This window comes from Brassica napus, chromosome C2, assembly GCF_020379485.1.
Source record: "Brassica napus cultivar Da-Ae chromosome C2, Da-Ae, whole genome shotgun sequence".
Classification (NCBI taxonomy): domain Eukaryota; kingdom Viridiplantae; phylum Streptophyta; class Magnoliopsida; order Brassicales; family Brassicaceae; genus Brassica; species Brassica napus.
Genome location: NC_063445.1, coordinates 42,596,615 through 42,614,869, shown reverse-complemented (window position 1 = coordinate 42,614,869; position 18,255 = coordinate 42,596,615). Strand labels below are relative to the sequence as shown.

Below are 18,255 nucleotides of genomic sequence, written 5' to 3'. Positions count from 1 at the left end.
CTTCAAAAAGATAAGATAATATGAAACAGTTCTTTATCAAAATAAAATAAAATAATATATATATATATATATATATATATAACTATCTATATATCAAACAGTTAGATACCAAGTACAAGAAAATATATAATACGAGAAAAGAGTAAGCAAAAAAAAAGGAACGCGGTGTCCTTGTCCTACAGTAGTGATCCAACTCTTCCCTAAGCCATAGGCTATTCTGGATTTGCATTACATATCTCACCCCACCATGTTCCTAAAGAAACCCACTTCTCTTTCACTCCAAACCCTAATTAATTTAAACCCTAATTAACACCAACAGACCTTATTAAACACAATACAAGACTCTTGTCTCAAAAAACCTTAATTAGTGTGGATATAATAAATAAGAGTACATCCCACTAGCAATTATTAAATTTGATACCTACCCCACATTTTATCATCCTTTTGCCCATTTATAAAAACCCTTTTAGCGATCTCACATTTGTTTCATCCCATTATCATCATCCTTCAAGAACACAAAGCTAGAGAGAAAAAGAAAATGTGTTCCTCAAAATCAAAGAACATGAACCAAGAAGCCATTTCCCAAATCAATGGTCGTCCAGTTCTTCAGCCAAAATCGAACCAAGTTCCCACAGTAGACCGACGCAACTCACTCAAGAAATCTCCTCCTAAGTCTTTGATACATCCCATTGCATCAAAGATAGCCTCACCAAGACCAAAATCCCTAAAGTCTCCACCTTTGTCTCCCAACTCAAAACCCATAAGAAAACTGGCCTGTTATGAGAAGCCTAAACCAGCTGCAAAACCGGTGAAATTATCAGAGCGCACTGATGGTGGCTGCAGACAGGTTAAGTCCACGGTGACTGTTCAGAAGCAACCTGGAAGTATAGCTGCTGCAAGAAGAGAAGAGGCTGCTATGAAACAAGAAGAAAGAAAGAAGAAGATCTCTCATTATGGTAGGGTAAAATCCGTACAATCAAACGAAAAGAACTTAAATGTTGAACGTGAGAAGAAGAAGAGATGCAGTTTCATCACTACAAGTTCAGGTTTGTAAAAGTTACTTGTTCTGCAAGAAAAATCAATTTTTTTTTTGGGCAAATCTCCAAAATAGCACATTTCAAAGTTTATATCACAAAAATAGCACTCAAAAACTAAAATGACCAAAATAACATATTTCTAAGTTTATCCTATGAAAATTTTAATTTTTTTATTTTTCAAAATTTGAAATCTTATCCCCAAAACCTCATTTCTAAACTCTAAACCCTAAACCCTAAACCCTAAGCTCTAAACATTAAACCCTAAACCCTAAACTCTAAACCCTAAACCCTAAACCCTAAATTCTAAACATTAAACCCTAAACTCTAAACCCTAAACCCTAAACCCTAAACCCTAAACCCTAAATCCTAAACCCCACCCTTTAACTCTAAACCCTAAGTTTGTGACTTTTGATAAAACATTAAGTGCTATTTTTGTGACTTTTGACCTTAAGTGCTAGTTTGAGAACAAAAACTTGATTTAGTGCTATTTTTGTCTTTTTCTCATTTCTTTTTTCCATGCCAAATCAATATTGATTAATTGGATCTAAGATCTTAGTTTGCTCTGACAGATCCAATCTATGTGGCTTACCATGATGAAGAATGGGGAGTTCCTGTTCATGATGACAAGTAAATAAAATTTTCTTCTTTTATAAACAGAACAAAAATTTCTTATTAACTGAAACTAATTAAGATTACTGTTGAAATCTTTTCTCAGCCTATTGTTTGAGCTTCTGGTGTTAACCGGAGCTCAGGTGGGATCCGATTGGACTTCGGTTTTGAAAAGAAGAAACACTTTTAGGTAAGAAAATTTAAGATACCCACAAAATGAAAATGATGTTTTTGGTTATAAATTTTGCTTTAAAAAAAACAACTGAATGTAAAATTATATTCAAATCAACCCTGGTAACAATAAATGCATCTCGTTTTTGACGTCTTGATTATAGGAAGCAGAAGTTGTAAAATACAGCTTGATGATCCAATTCATCGTAGTTTTAACTTAAAAGTCGTGTTGTTGCCGTGAACCATAGTTGAAGAGTGTCGTTGTGCTTCCTAGTTCCTAGTATCTTACTCCTCTCTGAAACTTTTGGTCTAAATTTGTAAGCTTTGGTTTTACAGAGAGGCTTTCTCTGGTTTCGAACCAGAGTTGGTCGCAGAGTTCAACGAGAAGAAGATACAGTCGATAGTCAACGACTACGGAATTGGCCTTAGCCAAGTCCTTGCAATTGTTGACAACTCTAAACAAATTCTCAAGGTATATATTAATTGAGATTGATAAAAATGTTTTTCTTTTTGTTGCAGTTTTATTTGCAAAAACATATAAGAAGACTTGATCTTACCAAAAAAGTATAACGAGACTTGAAAAATTCATCTGATAGTTGATTAAAAAAATTGCAGGTGAAAAGAGATTTCGGATCATTCAACATATACATTTGGGGATTTATGAAGCACAAACCGGTTACCACAAAATACACATCTTGCCAAAAGATTCCGGTTAAGACATCAAAATCAGAAACCATAAGCAAAGACATGGTTCGTCGCGGGTTTAGATTCGTTGGTCCGACAGTTATACATTCGTTGATGCAAGCCGCCGGGTTAACCAACGACCATTTGATCACTTGTCCGAGACATCTCGAGTGTATGGTCAAGGCTGCTCTATAGGCAAAAAAATATCATTGTTGTTCACATTGGCTTTATTTATTAGTTTTACGTAATCAAATAATATTGATGTGTTATTATCCATGTGATATATAGATTTGAGATCCTAACTTTAGGTATTGATTTTTGTACAAAAGTATGTGTGCGTGTGTGATTGTGCTTTATATTTAATATATGTGTGTATTTAATTTGGTTTCTGAGGATAATAGTTTGTGGGATATGAGGAATATTGTAAAGAAGAGAGACAGAGCATGTGCACTAAGTTGGGATGCATTGTCATGTGTTAGATTATCAATGGACTTTTTATACTTTATTCTCTTTTTATGACAAATTTTCTTTAGCGTTCGAGTTGGAAGAATATGAAAAAAGCTTTGTTAGACCCCATCTAGTACAAAAATTGATGCATTCTTTCCGGTCCTCCTGGAAGCCTTATCATCTTGAAATTCGTTAAAGGAACTCACACCATTTATAAATTTCTTACCATTTGTTACAGCCTTATTTTAGTTGTGCAAAAAAATGTAATTTAATTCTTTGATATAGTAAACTTGATGATGTATACAAAGGGTGTGAATGATCGCAATAAGTGGTACAAGACAAAAAAATGCTGGTATTACTATTACATTTACAAGTGAAACATAAAACTAATAATTTATAAGAATATTTTTCTATTTGTATGATGCTTAGCGGCCTAGTCCTACCGAGAAATTCCCAACCGACCAAAGGAGGGAAGTATGTTGTTCATAAATCATAATAATACGATAGTTCCGTCGAGATGAAATATTTGAACGTACTGTACAAAGAATAAAACAAACATGACCAAGACAGCGAAAAATTAATTTTGCCACGACAGTTGTGTTGAGATGAGATCAATATATGAGAAGAGAAAGACATGAGGAGTTGAGTATGATGAAGAGGCCGTACATAGCGTAGTAATACTAACTTCCAAAGGTTAAACTAAAGTTACCCTAGTTATCGTTGTATACTAGTTACCCGAGTAATTTTGGATGAAGAAGAGAAACCCTATTCCCTTTGCTAAGGCATCAGACCGTTGTAAGGGAAGAGGAGGCGCGTGTGACAGGCTGAAAGAGAGCTGGATAAAGCAAAAGAGCTTTATGCACAAGGAAGAAGCTCATTGGATGATTTGAATTAAAGCAAACATTATCTCTTGTAATAGTGCCTCTTTATGAAACCTTCATCCTAGTGTTGCCTCTTCATATATATTGTAAACTCTGATCAGATTAATAATGAAGAAATTTGGGATTATCTCTCTAGACTCTCTCTCTTGTTCATGATGATTCTTAAATACTCTTAAACATGATTACTACATAATATCTCTACAAATCTCCCATTAATCTTCTCTAATCTACCTTTAATCTCTCAATACCTACTCTATTCTCTAAAATCATATGGTATCAGAGCCAGGTTGGCTTTGGTATTGAGAAACCTCGTTCCATTTCTTTCTTTCTCTAGCTCTTGTGTTCTTGTGTTCTTGCTCTTGTGTTCTTGAGTGTTCCGTGAAGCTGTGTGATAAAGTTGAGTCCTGTGGTGCTGTGCTTTGAGTTCGTGTGTTCTTGAAGTCTGGTACTGTGTGTTCTTCAGCTGAGTTGCAAGTTTGAAGCTTTCTGGTCATTTCTGGTTCAAGCAAGAGAAGATGAAGGGAAACAACTTCAGCAAGCTAGTTACTGTCCCGGTTGCGTTGAAAGGTGGCTCAAACTACCTCTTGTGGTCTCGATTGGTGAAGACTGCTATTGGAAGGCTAGAGCTGTGGAGCCACATCACTGATGATGGTCCGAAGCCAGTGGCCAAAGAAACTGAAGAAGGTGAAGAGGAAAAGACTCTCACCAAAGCTGAAGCAAAGAAGTGGGTGCAAGAAGATTTGATGGTGCTCTCCGTGCTGCAAGGATCTCTTGATGTCCCTCTTCTTGAAGCTTACAGCTACTGTGAGACTCCCAAACACTTGTGAGAGACCCTCTTAAAGACGTTTGGAAACGTCTCCAACATCAGTCATGTGTTTGAGCTGAAGAGAGCCATTAACTCCATGAAGCAAGATGGAGAAGAGCTCACCAAACACATGGGAAAGTTTGGATCATTATGGTCTGAACTTGAAAGTCTAAGACCTAACACCACTGATCAAGCAGCTCTTATGGAAAGAAGAGAACAAGATCAAGTGTTTGGGTTGTTGATGACATTGGATCCTTGCTACAAGGATGTCATCAAACACATCTTGAGATCACCTAACCTACCATCCATGGAGGAAGTATGCGCGCAACTTCAGAAGGAGGAGGGATCTCTCGGCATGTTTGGAAGCAAGGGTGAGCTCACTATGGCTCATCAAGCTGAAGGAATGCAAGCAAACAAGGCTGCATACAGAGGCTCAGGAAGGAAGTATGAAAAGTATGAGGGAAGCTGTGAGCATTGCAAGAGGACCGGTCATAAGAAGAGTGAGTGTTGGATCCTACATCCTCACCTCAGGCCACGCAGGTTCAACAGGGATAGAGAAGCAAAGGCTCATCTTTCTGCTGAAGCAAATGGTGCTGGTTCATCCGGAGCTAGCTCAGGCGCTAAGGTGGGTGAAAGTGAATGTAAAGCCTTGGCATCTCATCAACTAATTGGAATGGGTATGGATCAGGAGGTATTCAAGAGAGCTGACCTTGAAGCCTTCTTCAAAGCTCTTAAGGAATCTGGTAACACTCTCGGAAACACCCTTGGATACTCATATGCTGCTCATACATTGCCTAGTACTACTGATAAGTTACTAGACATTTTTAAAAGCTCTTACACTGCTGCTAGTAATCCTAGTAATACTGATAAGTTACTAGACTGTTTAAAAGCGCTTACACTGCTACTAGTGAGCCGAGTATAACTAGTAAGATGTTAGGATTACTAGGAAACCTGATAAAACAAAATGAACCATCAAGGACTGAGATTACTAGAAACATGCATAAACCTTTGATCATTGATTCTTGTGCATCTCATCATATGATTAGTGATAATAACCTGATTAAAGACATAGAACCGGCTCGTGGACATGTTATGATTGCTAATGGAGATAGAATTCCTATTAGAGGAATTGGTAAACTGAAACTGTTTAATAAGGACTCTAAAGCATTGTTCATGCCTGAGTTTACTTCTAATCTTTTATCTGTCAAAAGATGCACCACTGATCTTCAATGCAATGTTATCTTTAGTCCTGATGATGTTAAGTTTCAAGATATTAAGAGCAGTAAGTTGATTGGACAAGGAACAACCAAAGGAGACCTTTATATGCTTGAAGATCTTAGTCCCATCTCTAGTTCTTGCTTCTCATTTAGTTCTGTTTCTTCCTTAAGTAAAGATGCATTGTGGCATGCTAGACTTGGACATCCACATGTTAGGGCTTTAAGCATTATGTTACCAGGTGTCATGTTTAAAAATAATGATTGTGAGGCATGTATTTTGGGCAAACATTGTAGGACTGTGTTTCAAAGATCATCCACTATTTATGAGAATTGCTTTGATTTATTTCACTCTGATGTTTGGACTGCACCTTGTTTATCTAGGGATGATTGTAAGTATTATGTCACATTCATTGATGAAAAATCCAAATACACCTGGTTAACACTCATTAAAACAAAAGATAGGGTTCTTGATGCATTTAAAATTTTTCAAAGCTATGTTACTATTCATTATCATGCCAAGATTAAGATTTTCAGGTGAGATAATGGTGGAGAATACATAGGCCACACATTCAAAGATCACCTAGCTCAACATGGGATTCTACATCAGACTAGCTGTCCTTACACTCCACAACATAATGGAGTTGCTGTAAAGAAGAACAGACACCTCTTGGAAGTGGCCCATTCAATGATGTTCCACAAGAGTGTCCCTAAGAGATTTTGGAGTGATGCTGTGATGACTACTTGCTATCTGATCAACAGGATGCCAACCAGAATCCTAGAGGATCAGTCTCCATTTGAGGTACTCAACAAGAGTCGACCAGTTCTGGATCACTTGAGGACATTTGGGTGTGTGTGCTATGTACTGGTGCCAGGAGAGATGAGAAACAAACTTGAAGCAAAGAGCACCAAGGCTATGCTTATTGGATATTCCGCATCTCAAAAGGGATACAAGTGCTTTGATCCCACTGCTAAAAGAGTCTTGGTGTCTAGGGATGTGAAGTTCATGGAAGATAAAGGGTATTATGAAGAGAAGAATTGGGAGGAGCTTGAAGAGCTTGAAGAGCTTTCCCAACCATCAGATAGAGCTGCTAGTTTGAGAAACATACTAGAAGAACTCGGTATTGGCATGTCCCAGGATCAGAGCAGGCGTGAAGAGCCTACTCAAGTGGCCGCTGAAGAACCATCCCACTTTGAACATGAGGGGGGAAGTGAATCTGAAGCTGAAGGGTTAAAAGATCAAGGCTCAGAAGAAGCTGAAGGTCTAGAAGATCAAGGCTCAGATTCTCCTGTCCAAAGTGGAGATGAATCAGTAAGAGAAGTTCAGAATGAAGGTCAGGAAGTTGGAGAAGAAATTCATATACAAGAAGAAGCTGTTGAGGAACAAGTAGAAGTTCCTTTGAGAAGAAGCACACATGTAAGGAGGGATGCTTCCGAGTGGGCAAACACGAGAAACTGGGTAAACACGAGAGTGTACTACAATTCCCAGGCTGTGGAGCATCCTTCCCAAGCTGTGTGCTCATTTGCTGAGTTTTCGGAAGAGCATTACTCTTTTATGGTAAGTTTAGATGAAAGATATGTGCCAAGAAGCTATGAAGAAGCAATGCTGATTCAAGAGTGGAGGGATTCAGTCAATGATGAGGCTGATGCCATGATTAAAAATGATACATGGTATGAGAGTGAGTTGCCTAAGGGGAAGAGAGCTGTGTCATGCAAGTGGATCTTCACCATCAAGTATTTACCTAATGGGAAGATTGATAGGCGTAAGACAAGGCTGGTAGCAAGAGGTTCCACACAAACCTATGGAGAGGATTATATTGATACTTTTGCACCTGTTGCAAAGCTCCATACCATTAGGATTGTACTATCAGTTGCAACCAACCTTGGGTGGGATCTTTGGCAAATGGATGTGAAGAATGCTTTCCTCCAAGGAGAGCTAGAAGATGAAGTATATATGCTAACACCTCCGGGTCTTGAAGTAATGGTGAAGCCAGGAAATGTTCTTAGACTGAAGAAAGCCATCTATGGATTGAAACAATCACCTAGAGCATGGTACAATAAACTAAGCACAACACTGAATGGTAGAGGCTTCAGGAAGTCCGAGCTTCACATTGTTTGAATCTGAAATGATCCGATCTTCACTCTTTAAACTCAATACGCCCTCAGGCATCATTGTTTTGCTTGTGTATGTGGATGACATCATCATAACATGCAGTGATAAGGAAGGAATCTGAGCCACCAAGGAGTTTCTGAAATCAATATTTGATATAAAAGATTTGGGAGAGATGAAGTATTTTTTTGGGATTGAGCTGTGCAGATCCAAAGAAGGGTTATTCATCTCTCAAAGGAAGTATGCATTAGATCTCTTGAAGGATGCTGGTGCGTATGGAGGAAGAACAGCCAAGATGCCCATGGAAGATGGGTACAAGAATCCACGTGAGGGGGAGATTGAAGACAGCAAGCTGTTCTATGATCCAAAGCTGTATTGGAAGCTTGTGGGGAAGCTGATATACTTGACTATCACCAGGCCAGACATATGCTTTGCTGTTAACCAAGTAAGCCAGCATATGCAAGCTCCACAAGAGCATCACTGGCGCATGGTTGAGAGAGTTCTCATGTACCTGAATGGAACTCAAGGGCTTGGTATATGGATGGGAGTCAATAAGAGCACCGAAGTTGTGGGTTATTGTGATGCTGATTGGGCTAGAGATAGAGCAGATTGAAGGTCTACAACAGGATATTACACTTTCATTGGTGGAAACATGGTTACTTGGAAGAGTAAGAAGCAGAAGGTTGTATCATGCTCTAGTGCTGAAGCTGAGTATAGAGCTATGCTAAAGCTTACCAACGAGTTGATATGGATCAAAGGGATTCTTAGGCACTTGGAGATTGAGCAAGCAACACCAATGACTATGCATTGTGACAATCATGCGGCTATTCACATTGCTACAAACTCAGTGTTTCATGAGAGGACAAAACACATTGAAGTAGACTGCCACAAGGTGAGGCAGGTGATAGTCTTGGGAGTGATCTAGCCATGTTATACAAGAAGTGAAGATCAGTTGGCAGATGTGTTCACCAAGGCAGCAAGACAAAAGACAATGGAGTCCATTCACATCAGATTGGGACTCATAGATCTTGGGAAGAGAATGAGCTGATCCCCTAAGTCATGATACTCTTTTTCCCTCATCAAGGTTTTGTCCCAATGGGTTTTCCTTGGTGAGGTTTTTAATGAGGAAGATCTCATGGCTATCCAAGCTTAGACTTTCACAAAGCTAAGCTTGATGGGGAGTGTTGAGATGAGATCAATATATGGGAAGAGAAAGACATGAGGAGTTGAGTATGATGAAGAGGCCGTACATGGCGTAGTAATACTAGTTACCCGAGTAACTTCCAAAGGTTAAACCAAAGTTACCCTAGTTATCCTATTATACTTGTTATCCGGGTAACTTTGGATGAAGAAGAGAAGCCCTATTCCCTTTGCTAAGGCATCAGACCGTTGCAAGGGAAGAGTAGGCGCGTGTGACAGGTTGGAGACGAGCTGAATAAAGCAAAATGAGCTTTATGCACAAGGAAGAAGCTCATTGGATAGTTTGAATTAAAACAAACCTTATCTCTTGTAATAGTGCCTCTTTATGAAACTCTCATCCTAGTGTTGCCTCCTCATATATATTGTAAACTCTGATCAGATTAATAATGAAGAAGTTTGAGATTATCTCTCTAGACTCTCTCTCTTGTTCATGATGATTCTTAAATACTCTTAAACATGATTACTACATAATCTCTCAATACTTACTCTATTCTCTAAAATCATAAGTTGGAACCTAATTATAATGCGTAGTTAATAATTACCAGACATCATTGACAAAAATCAAATCTTAACGATGAAAGATATGCAAATTGTTTTATAAAAAAAAATGCAAATTGCATTATGGCATTCTTGTAAAGAATTATCTTGTCATAGAGAATCATGATGACACATAATTACGTATTTTCTATTTAATATCCATAAAGATAATGAACTACTTATTTCATCATTAATCATTTTAATCAATTACTAGATAGTTTCCTCCATCAAGTGCAGAAATAATAACTCTTAAAATATATTTTATTTTTAAATATATATTTTTGTTACATTTAATTTTAAGTTTATTAATTTTTTTTAAAAATATAAAGTAATAATTTGTAATGTTTATTTATTTTAATTTTACTAATTTCTTTGTATTTAAATTAGTTAAATTTAATATATTAATTTTCATATGTTGAAATAATAAATTTTATATTATTTTATTTCTTTTTAGGAATAAAATTAAATAAAAATCTTTTTGTTCGTTTTAGTTAAAAAGATTTAATTTATAAAGATATTTAATAAACTTAATGAATCAAATGCTAATCAATCAATTAAATTATTCTATTTATTCTACTAGAATTAAATTTTAAATATAATTCAATAAATTTAAAAACTTTATTAGGTTTATCCTTATCTTGAGTAATAAACTTAAATATAGCTTTACTTATTTGACGATCCAAAAAAATATAAATATTTATATAAATATATATTTTGATACGATATAAAGATTATTAAAATGTCTAAATAACTTGTCAAAATGTAAATATCTATAATAAATTGATCATGTTACAATAATTTTAACACCATGGCTTAAATTTTGAAAAATAATATTATATTATTTATAAAAAATATGCTAGTGACACAATATCTTATTATAATATTAGAAAATATTGATATTTCTCACTTAAAACATTAAAATATATAAAATACTAATAAAATAAATGAATATTTTTATTTATTGTTTATTAAATTTTTTAATGTGTAAGTTTATAATAAATTTTCTCTAAGATTTAATTTATTTTTCTTATAATTTTTTAATTATAGTAACTACCATATATTTATTGTTTTGTATTTGAATTTCTATTATAAGACATGTTATGTTAAACTACCATACTTTATGTCCTAATTATGTTAAGGAAAAATTGGAAAAAGAGACACTTTGAACTTGAATTTGTCATTTGTAGAAGATGTTTTAGAAAAATAGAATTTTATTTCCTGTAAATACCACATTACCCTTAATTTACCAATTAAGTTGAATTATAATTATAATTTATAATTTTCGTAATTGATATTTAATGTTAAAATATTAAAAAGTAAAAAAATAACAAAAAATTAAAATAGACAAAAAGGGAGACGCGGCCATCACGAAACCCTAATTTCTTATTCTCCTTGTCTTCTTCGCCGTAGAGTAGTGGCTCTTCCATGGCGATTTAGGGTTCAACGGAGAGAAGCCTTGTTCTTCGTCGATGTTTCACCAGACTCCTTTGACGGCTTCACAAACTCTGCTCGATTTATCTCAAGAACTTCTTCATCCTCAACATTACTTGAATCACACGGCTCCTTATTCAAATAGATATTGACTCGTTCCTTTTGATTTACACCAGAACCAGAGAACCTGACACACAAGGTAGTAGTCGAATTCCCTTTTGCATAGTACACAAAATTAGATGCTTGCCGATCATTGGTGATAATAACTGAACTCGGCATTAACAACATTATGGTCCACCCCATAATCGTCACACACCATCATCTTGAGCTTCTCCAATGGAGTAGTAGTTTTTAATGTTACCATTCGACCACGCCTTTCTTTGTCTACCACGAAACTCCACTCTTCACTGAAACTAGACATCCATTCACCATATTTAACATAGATTAGAACCATGTTGTATTGATAGAGAGAAGAGATGATTATGTGGATGAAGAAGAGAGAAACACAAAGAACGAAGAGAAAAAGATCATGGGAGTGGGAGGAGGAGAAAAACATGAGAGAAAATATTCTTTGAGAGATTTAGGGAAGATTTAGTTTAGATTTAGGAAACATCTTTAACCGAATATGGAAGTTTCCATTTTACGGATTTGCCTAGAATATATATACTACCTACGCAGAACACAGTAGAGTATGTGGGAAACATATTCTTCATATAGGCGTCATATACGTAAAAGGCATAACATGTTATGGAACGTAATATAGCCAAGGTATATCGTTGAGTTGTGGCTATATTTCGTTATCAAGCTGTAGGTAGACGGAAGACATCTTTCTTGATTATAACGTAACAAATTCTAGACTTGCTAGGATATACAAGAAAGGTTAGTTTACGTTATATATCCTCGATAGATCTATGTTTAAAACTTAGTATCTGATTTATAGACTACGTAGATAACCAGAATGAGTATTCTAACTGTAGCTAGAAGATAAAATAAAATATGATTCCACTTTAAAAAAAATAAAAAAACTTAAACATATATAGTTTCATACTTATGTTTCAAATAGTTTTTTTTTTTTTTTTTTTTAAAATTCAGTTTACTATTTTCCCATAAAAGAAGGGTAAAACATGTCCAGAATTGTCAAAAATACCAGAAGTCCTAAAAGGACAAACAAAAGTTCAAAGTATCATTTTTTTCAATTTTCCCTTATGTTAAACCATATCATAATTACACAAGATCCATGTCATCATTTTTAATAAGACATGTTATCATTTATCTGTTAGAATAATAGTATACCGCTTTTTAACGATAGATAGTTATGTTATTACTATGAAAAATATAACAAACGATTCACGTTTGACTGTACTCGTTGCGCCAGACTACATATCTGAGCCGCCCTATAGGATCAACATTTGACGGTACTCCTTGCGTTATGCTACAGATCTCTTTTAAGCATTTTTTCTATTAATCTGCATAATTTCGTCTCCTCTGGATTCGAAACCCGGACATTCTGATGTAGAAGCATTAATGAACCCTTTAGTCAAACCATTGTACCAAAGAGTTTCCACTAATAGTATACCATTAGTAACAGTAAAAGTGTACAAACTAATAATATTATGATTATGATAATTTATTACATAGAATTATTCAATTTTAAGAAAATATTTTTAGATTTATATTGATAAAATATTTTATTTTTCAATTTTTAAAATAAGAAAATTTGATTTTGTGATGTTATACTCATTAAATTTTGTAGATTTGGTTTTTGTCTCTTTTATTAGATTAGAAGTTACGAATATACATGTGTTATATGTATTTTGATAAAAAAATACCAGAATACTGAAATACAAAAAAAGAAGAAGATGATTTTCATTTTAAAATAAAAATAATGAATACCATATATTTTATTTTTTTATATAAACCTTATACAACTATTTTATATAACAACTATTAATTTATAGGTCTAACAAGACCATGTATTCATCTAAAGTTTTTTAAAAAAATTAATTATCTTATTATTTTATCAAATTATGTCTTATTTTTAAGCGGTCTCATTTGAGGCCCGGAAAACTTATTAATTTATCATATTTGTAATTTATTGTTTCTACTCTATATAGAATACACATTCATATGTGGGATTTTTTTGTTTCCCTTCGTCGAAGCAACATTATTCTATATTCGGGTATGTTAGTTCAAAATCACATTTTTAATATCATGAAGTTTGGGCCTAAAATCCATAACTTTTAAAGCCCAAATTACAACATGAATATAAGTTTCATCTCAAAAATCACTTGAACCAAGGACTTCTGACACAATGTCGAGAGGTTCTTTCTAGTTGATCTAACATATCTATAAGTTCATAAACTACTTTATGCTTCTTATAACCATAAAAATGGTTTTTGTGTGTTTTAAGCCAAGCTAGATATATGTCACTAATGTTTAACTCCTTATTTAGTTTGATATTGTATGCTTTTGGCATATGCCCTCATAGATTTGTGATTGGGCCGATTGCTTTCTAAAATGCCTCATATTAATTAGAGTTTGACCATTATAACATCCGATTTTCTTTGGTCTAACATCCGATGTGAGACTTAAATTTCTTGTTTATTCTAACAATATTTCCTGAAACCAAAGACCACGTAACCTTAGGTTTTGATACCAATTTTCTGTGACAGATCAGATGCCATCCTTGATCAGACGCTCTACAGCCTGGCCAGATCCTTTTGACAGAGGCTATATTGTCTTGAAATCTCTTTTGTCTATATCGTGGAAACCAATCAGTTTGCACATCTCATTGTATTTTATCTGTGCAGGAGCCTTCGTTAGATGTCTGCTTTTTGTTCATTGCCAGGTACATGCTCGACCTCCAAAAGAGCTTTCTCAACACACTCCCTTATAAAATGAAATCTGGTATGTAGGTGTTTACTCCGACCATGAAACACCGGGTGCTAAGAGCAATTGCGGATCGATTGTCTATCTGGATGACAGTCTTAATTTGCAAAAGGAACACCAATAACCTCGTACAACAAGTCCTTAAGCCAAATAGCTTGTCTTGCCGCTTCAGTTCCTGCCATGAACTCAGCTTCACAAAATGATAGAGCCACTGTATCTTGCTTCTGAGAAAACCAAGTTATTGGGCTCTTTCCAAAATAAAATATATGACCGTCATGCTTCTTCCATCATCACATCGTCATCTTCCTTGCATAATACGTCAACTTCTTCATCTGTTAGAGTTTGGTTCAACTAAAAAAACTCACTTTCATTAACTAAAAATGGAAGATTTAGATCACAGTAAGAACTCATGAATGAATTTGTGATTCATTTGATTATTTTTCTATCAATTTATAAAAATAATTTTTTTTTAAGTTTGGCTCCAACGTAATTTTTGAACCTTTTGTTTTGGCTCCATGTTAAAGTTTTTTAAAAATATTTTATCACAAATCTTATATGTTTGTATGTTCTAAAATCAGCATATAAAGTTGACTGAAAGATTAATTGAGCATTTATATATTTCTGTGATGGTGTTAAATGGCTGAAGACTCAAATAAATTGGGATTAGTAACATTTGACTAATTAGTGATGTTGACGATACCTTAACTATGAAGAATAACAAAATAGACTTTATTTTAAGGGAAAATTGGAAAAATGAGAAACTTTGAACTTTTATTTGTCACATTAGGACTTCTGATATTTTGGACAATTCTGGACATATTTTACTCTTCTTTTATGGGAAAAATAGTAAACTAAATTTTAAAAATGTTAAAAAATATGAAAACTATTGGAAACATAAGTATGACAATATATATGTTTAAAAGATTTTTTTTTAAAGTGGAATCATATGTTATTTTATCTTCTATCTACAGTTAGAATACTCATTCTGGTCATCTACTTAGTCTAGAAATCGGATACTAAGTTTTATACATAGATATATCCTAGTTATACAACGTAAACTAGCTTTTCTTATATATTCTAACACAGCTATATTTCGAAACGTTATAATCAAGAAAGATGTCTTCATATACCTACAGCTTGATAACGACATATAGCCACAACGCAATGATATACCTTATCTATATTTTGTGCCATAACATATTCTGCCTTTTATCTTATGTGGCGCTTAAGGAAGAATATGTTTCTCATCTACTCTACTGTGTTCTGCGTAAGCTAGGATATATATTCTAGGCAAATCCGGAAAATATGGAAACTTCCATATTCGGTTAAAGATATTTTCTAAATCTAAACTAAATCTACCCTAAATCTCTCATAAAATATTTGCTCCCACGTTTTTCTCCTCTTCCCACATATTTTTCTTTTCGTTCTTTGTGTTTTTCTCTTCTTCGTCGACATAATCATCTCTTCTCTCTATCAATACGTCATGGTTCTAATCTATGTTAAATCTGGTGTATAGAGTCTCTAGTGATATCTTCTCTATTTTGGTAGGACAGCCCATAAGAGTACAAACAAATCGCTTAGGAACTTCAACATATCGTAATCATAATAGAGATTTTCATTGGCTCATTTTCAGGGTTTGAGATCAGTAATCATGTTCTTGAATTTCAATATCTTTTCAAAATTAAATCTCTAAGCAACAATTGCAAATCAGATGAGAATACAAAAAGGTTAACATTAAAGTTTCTCGGGTTTAATGGTGGTTGAAGTTCTTTTTTCTTCTTTGTTTCTGTTGATTTCTTCTTTTCACAATTTTAGCTTTCAACTTTACACAAGACCTCACCAAAAGATCAACTGACTCTAAGTTGTGAAACCTCAAACCTTTTTTTCCTTTTGATTAGTCCTAAAAGATTCTTGTCTGATGCCATTTGTAGCAAGAGACGCTTGAGCCTGTCCCTATTAGTCTTTTTATCCACTCAAACAACTAATAGAATGTGTCTTTCATGTTCTTTTAGCATTACATCTAAGTTTCCTCCTGCAGTAGTTAATGACCATGAGATGTTTATTCTTTCTGTTTTTTCACTGTCACCCTAACACATGGCAAAGAAAAAAAGAAATTGATTAGCCCACAAAAGTTTCACTGCAAAACAAAGACAGTTATGGTTAAGATGTTCTCACCGGTGGATTCTCTCTTTTGTAAAATCTTTGGGTTTAACCCGAAAAACGTGGTGGCCCATCACCATCTTTTTGTTATTAAACCACCGTTAATTCGCTATAGAAAAATGTGATGCACTTCTAGCAGCTACCGAGTCTGAGAACTTTGTCAACTGGGGGGATTCACGTTGAACAAAAGACCGTTGCATCATCAGTTCTTTACTTAGAGGAGGAGACCGATTCAAACCCCTCATCCTGACACTCTTCAGTGCTGCATCTTCATTAGGATTGAACTTTTCACTCATGTTTGTCTGGTTATTCTCCCCTTGACGTTTCCTTTACAAACAAGATCATAAACCGAAAAGTTAAGATTCCATGAATACAAACATACAGTATATCTATTATGCTAGAATGATTATACATACTTGTATTGATGCTGGTAACTCGGCACTGGCATCTGAAGCAGACACAACTTTGGATTTTCTAGATATTTGTTTTGACTCATTCTGTTTACTGCCTTTCTTTCTGGTTAATAAAGAGGAAAATTCGATGCATCAGTGTTCATTAAGACATAAAAGAGCCATGTTTATGCAAAATCTGGATCTTACCCTCTTGCTTCCTCTTTTAGAAGCTTCACGTCAATTACCTTTTTTGTTGATTGTGTCTAGAAACAAAGAGGAGTAAGACAAAAATGAGATTAGAAACGAAAATATTAATGATTTACGATGAAGAAACAATGATTCTTCACTTACCCTAAATCGCCATTGATACATGTTGAAGGTAGGGAGGAGAAGAGGAATAAAGTGAAAAAACAAATTAGGGTAAAACGAGAAGAATAAATAGAAAAGAAGAAACATAGATATGAGACTATGAGTTCTAGCCGATGAAGAACGGTGAATCACCATTGAAGAGAGGAAGGAGATAGGCGGAAAAGACAAGAAGGTATTTAGGTCTACGGATACCTTTTATCTATTCTAGCCTTTTTATTTTATAAAATTATATTAAGAAATCTAATTTAAATATCTAAATATAATAAATATAATATAATTTAGATTAATTTGAGGGTATAATGGTATTTATGGAAATTAAAATCCTAATATGACAAAAGATGTAGCTAAAGTTTTAGAGAGACAAATCTAACTTGAAAGTGTCTTTTTTTTTTTCAATTTTCCCTTATTTTAAAGAGAAAACTGACAATAAAACCCCAAACATCCAAACTAAATCCAAAAATACTTTCAACTCGTGTTGGAGCCAAAATACTCCAACTTTTAAATGTTGACCATTTTAACTCTCATTTTGTGTTGACTCGGCCATTTTAGAAACTCGGAAAGTCAACTATTAAACCGTAAACGTCTGTTAACTTGTTAAACGAGGTCGTCTTGAATAATACTTAAAAAATCTTCTTCGACACCAATACATTTATTCTCATCCTCATTACCATTCTCATTAGTCTCACTATCATCTTCATTATCACCTTATTCGCGAACTTGATTCTGTTGTCCAGTCGTAGCGTCCCTAACACTTTTTGCTTAAGATCTCTCACTACAACAAACCCGAAATAACTCCATCGTCCTAGCCATCCTTTGCATTATCAATGGCTCTAAATTTTAAAGATTAGAAGATTGAGAGATTAGAGAATTAGAAAATTAAGGTTTCGCGAAAAATGAGATGATTTAAATGTTTATAGATGTAAAACGGCATCATTTCATTAATGTGCAATCAGTTTTTAAAACGACGTAGTTTAAGAGTTAACAAACGTTTACGGGTTTTACAGTTGATTTTCCAGGTTTCTAAAATGACCTAGTCAACAAAAAATAAGAGTTAAAATGACTAGTATTTGAAAATTGGAGTATTTTTTTTTTGTTTAAACATGAGTTCAAGGTTTTTTTTATTTTAATTTGAAAGTTCAAGGTTTTTATGACTGTTTTCTCTTATTTTAACTTTTTAAGTTTTAGTTAAATCCTCTAAATCAATTTCAAAACAAAATGGAGGGAGTATATATTTTTGTGTTAACGTAATTCTATGTAATTCTGTAATAGCAAAATTAAAATACTTTCAAATATTCATTAATGAAATTTATCTCTTTGTC

At 34.2% G+C, this 18,255-nt stretch overlaps 1 protein-coding gene and 1 long non-coding RNA gene across 2 annotated transcripts; one reads left to right on the top strand and one right to left on the bottom strand.

Moving 5' to 3' along the window:
- The first annotated feature begins 207 nt into the window (after positions 1–207).
- Positions 208–2,890, top strand: LOC106451836 (DNA-3-methyladenine glycosylase 1). Its single transcript, XM_013893815.3, has 5 exons — positions 208–1,046; positions 1,607–1,664; positions 1,753–1,836; positions 2,154–2,289; positions 2,433–2,890. The coding sequence occupies exons 1-5, from the start codon at positions 539–541 to the stop codon at positions 2,694–2,696; spliced, it is 1,050 nt and encodes a 349-aa protein (XP_013749269.2). The 5' UTR covers positions 208–538; the 3' UTR covers positions 2,697–2,890.
- A 12,743-nt stretch (positions 2,891–15,633) lies between these two features.
- LOC125582381 lies at positions 15,634–16,498 on the bottom strand. The gene is made up of 2 exons (XR_007319987.1): positions 16,191–16,498; positions 15,634–16,102 (listed from the first exon to the last, which is right to left on the bottom strand). It is a non-coding gene; the product is annotated as an uncharacterized LOC125582381 (long non-coding RNA).
- Between the last annotated feature and the right edge of the window lie 1,757 nt (positions 16,499–18,255).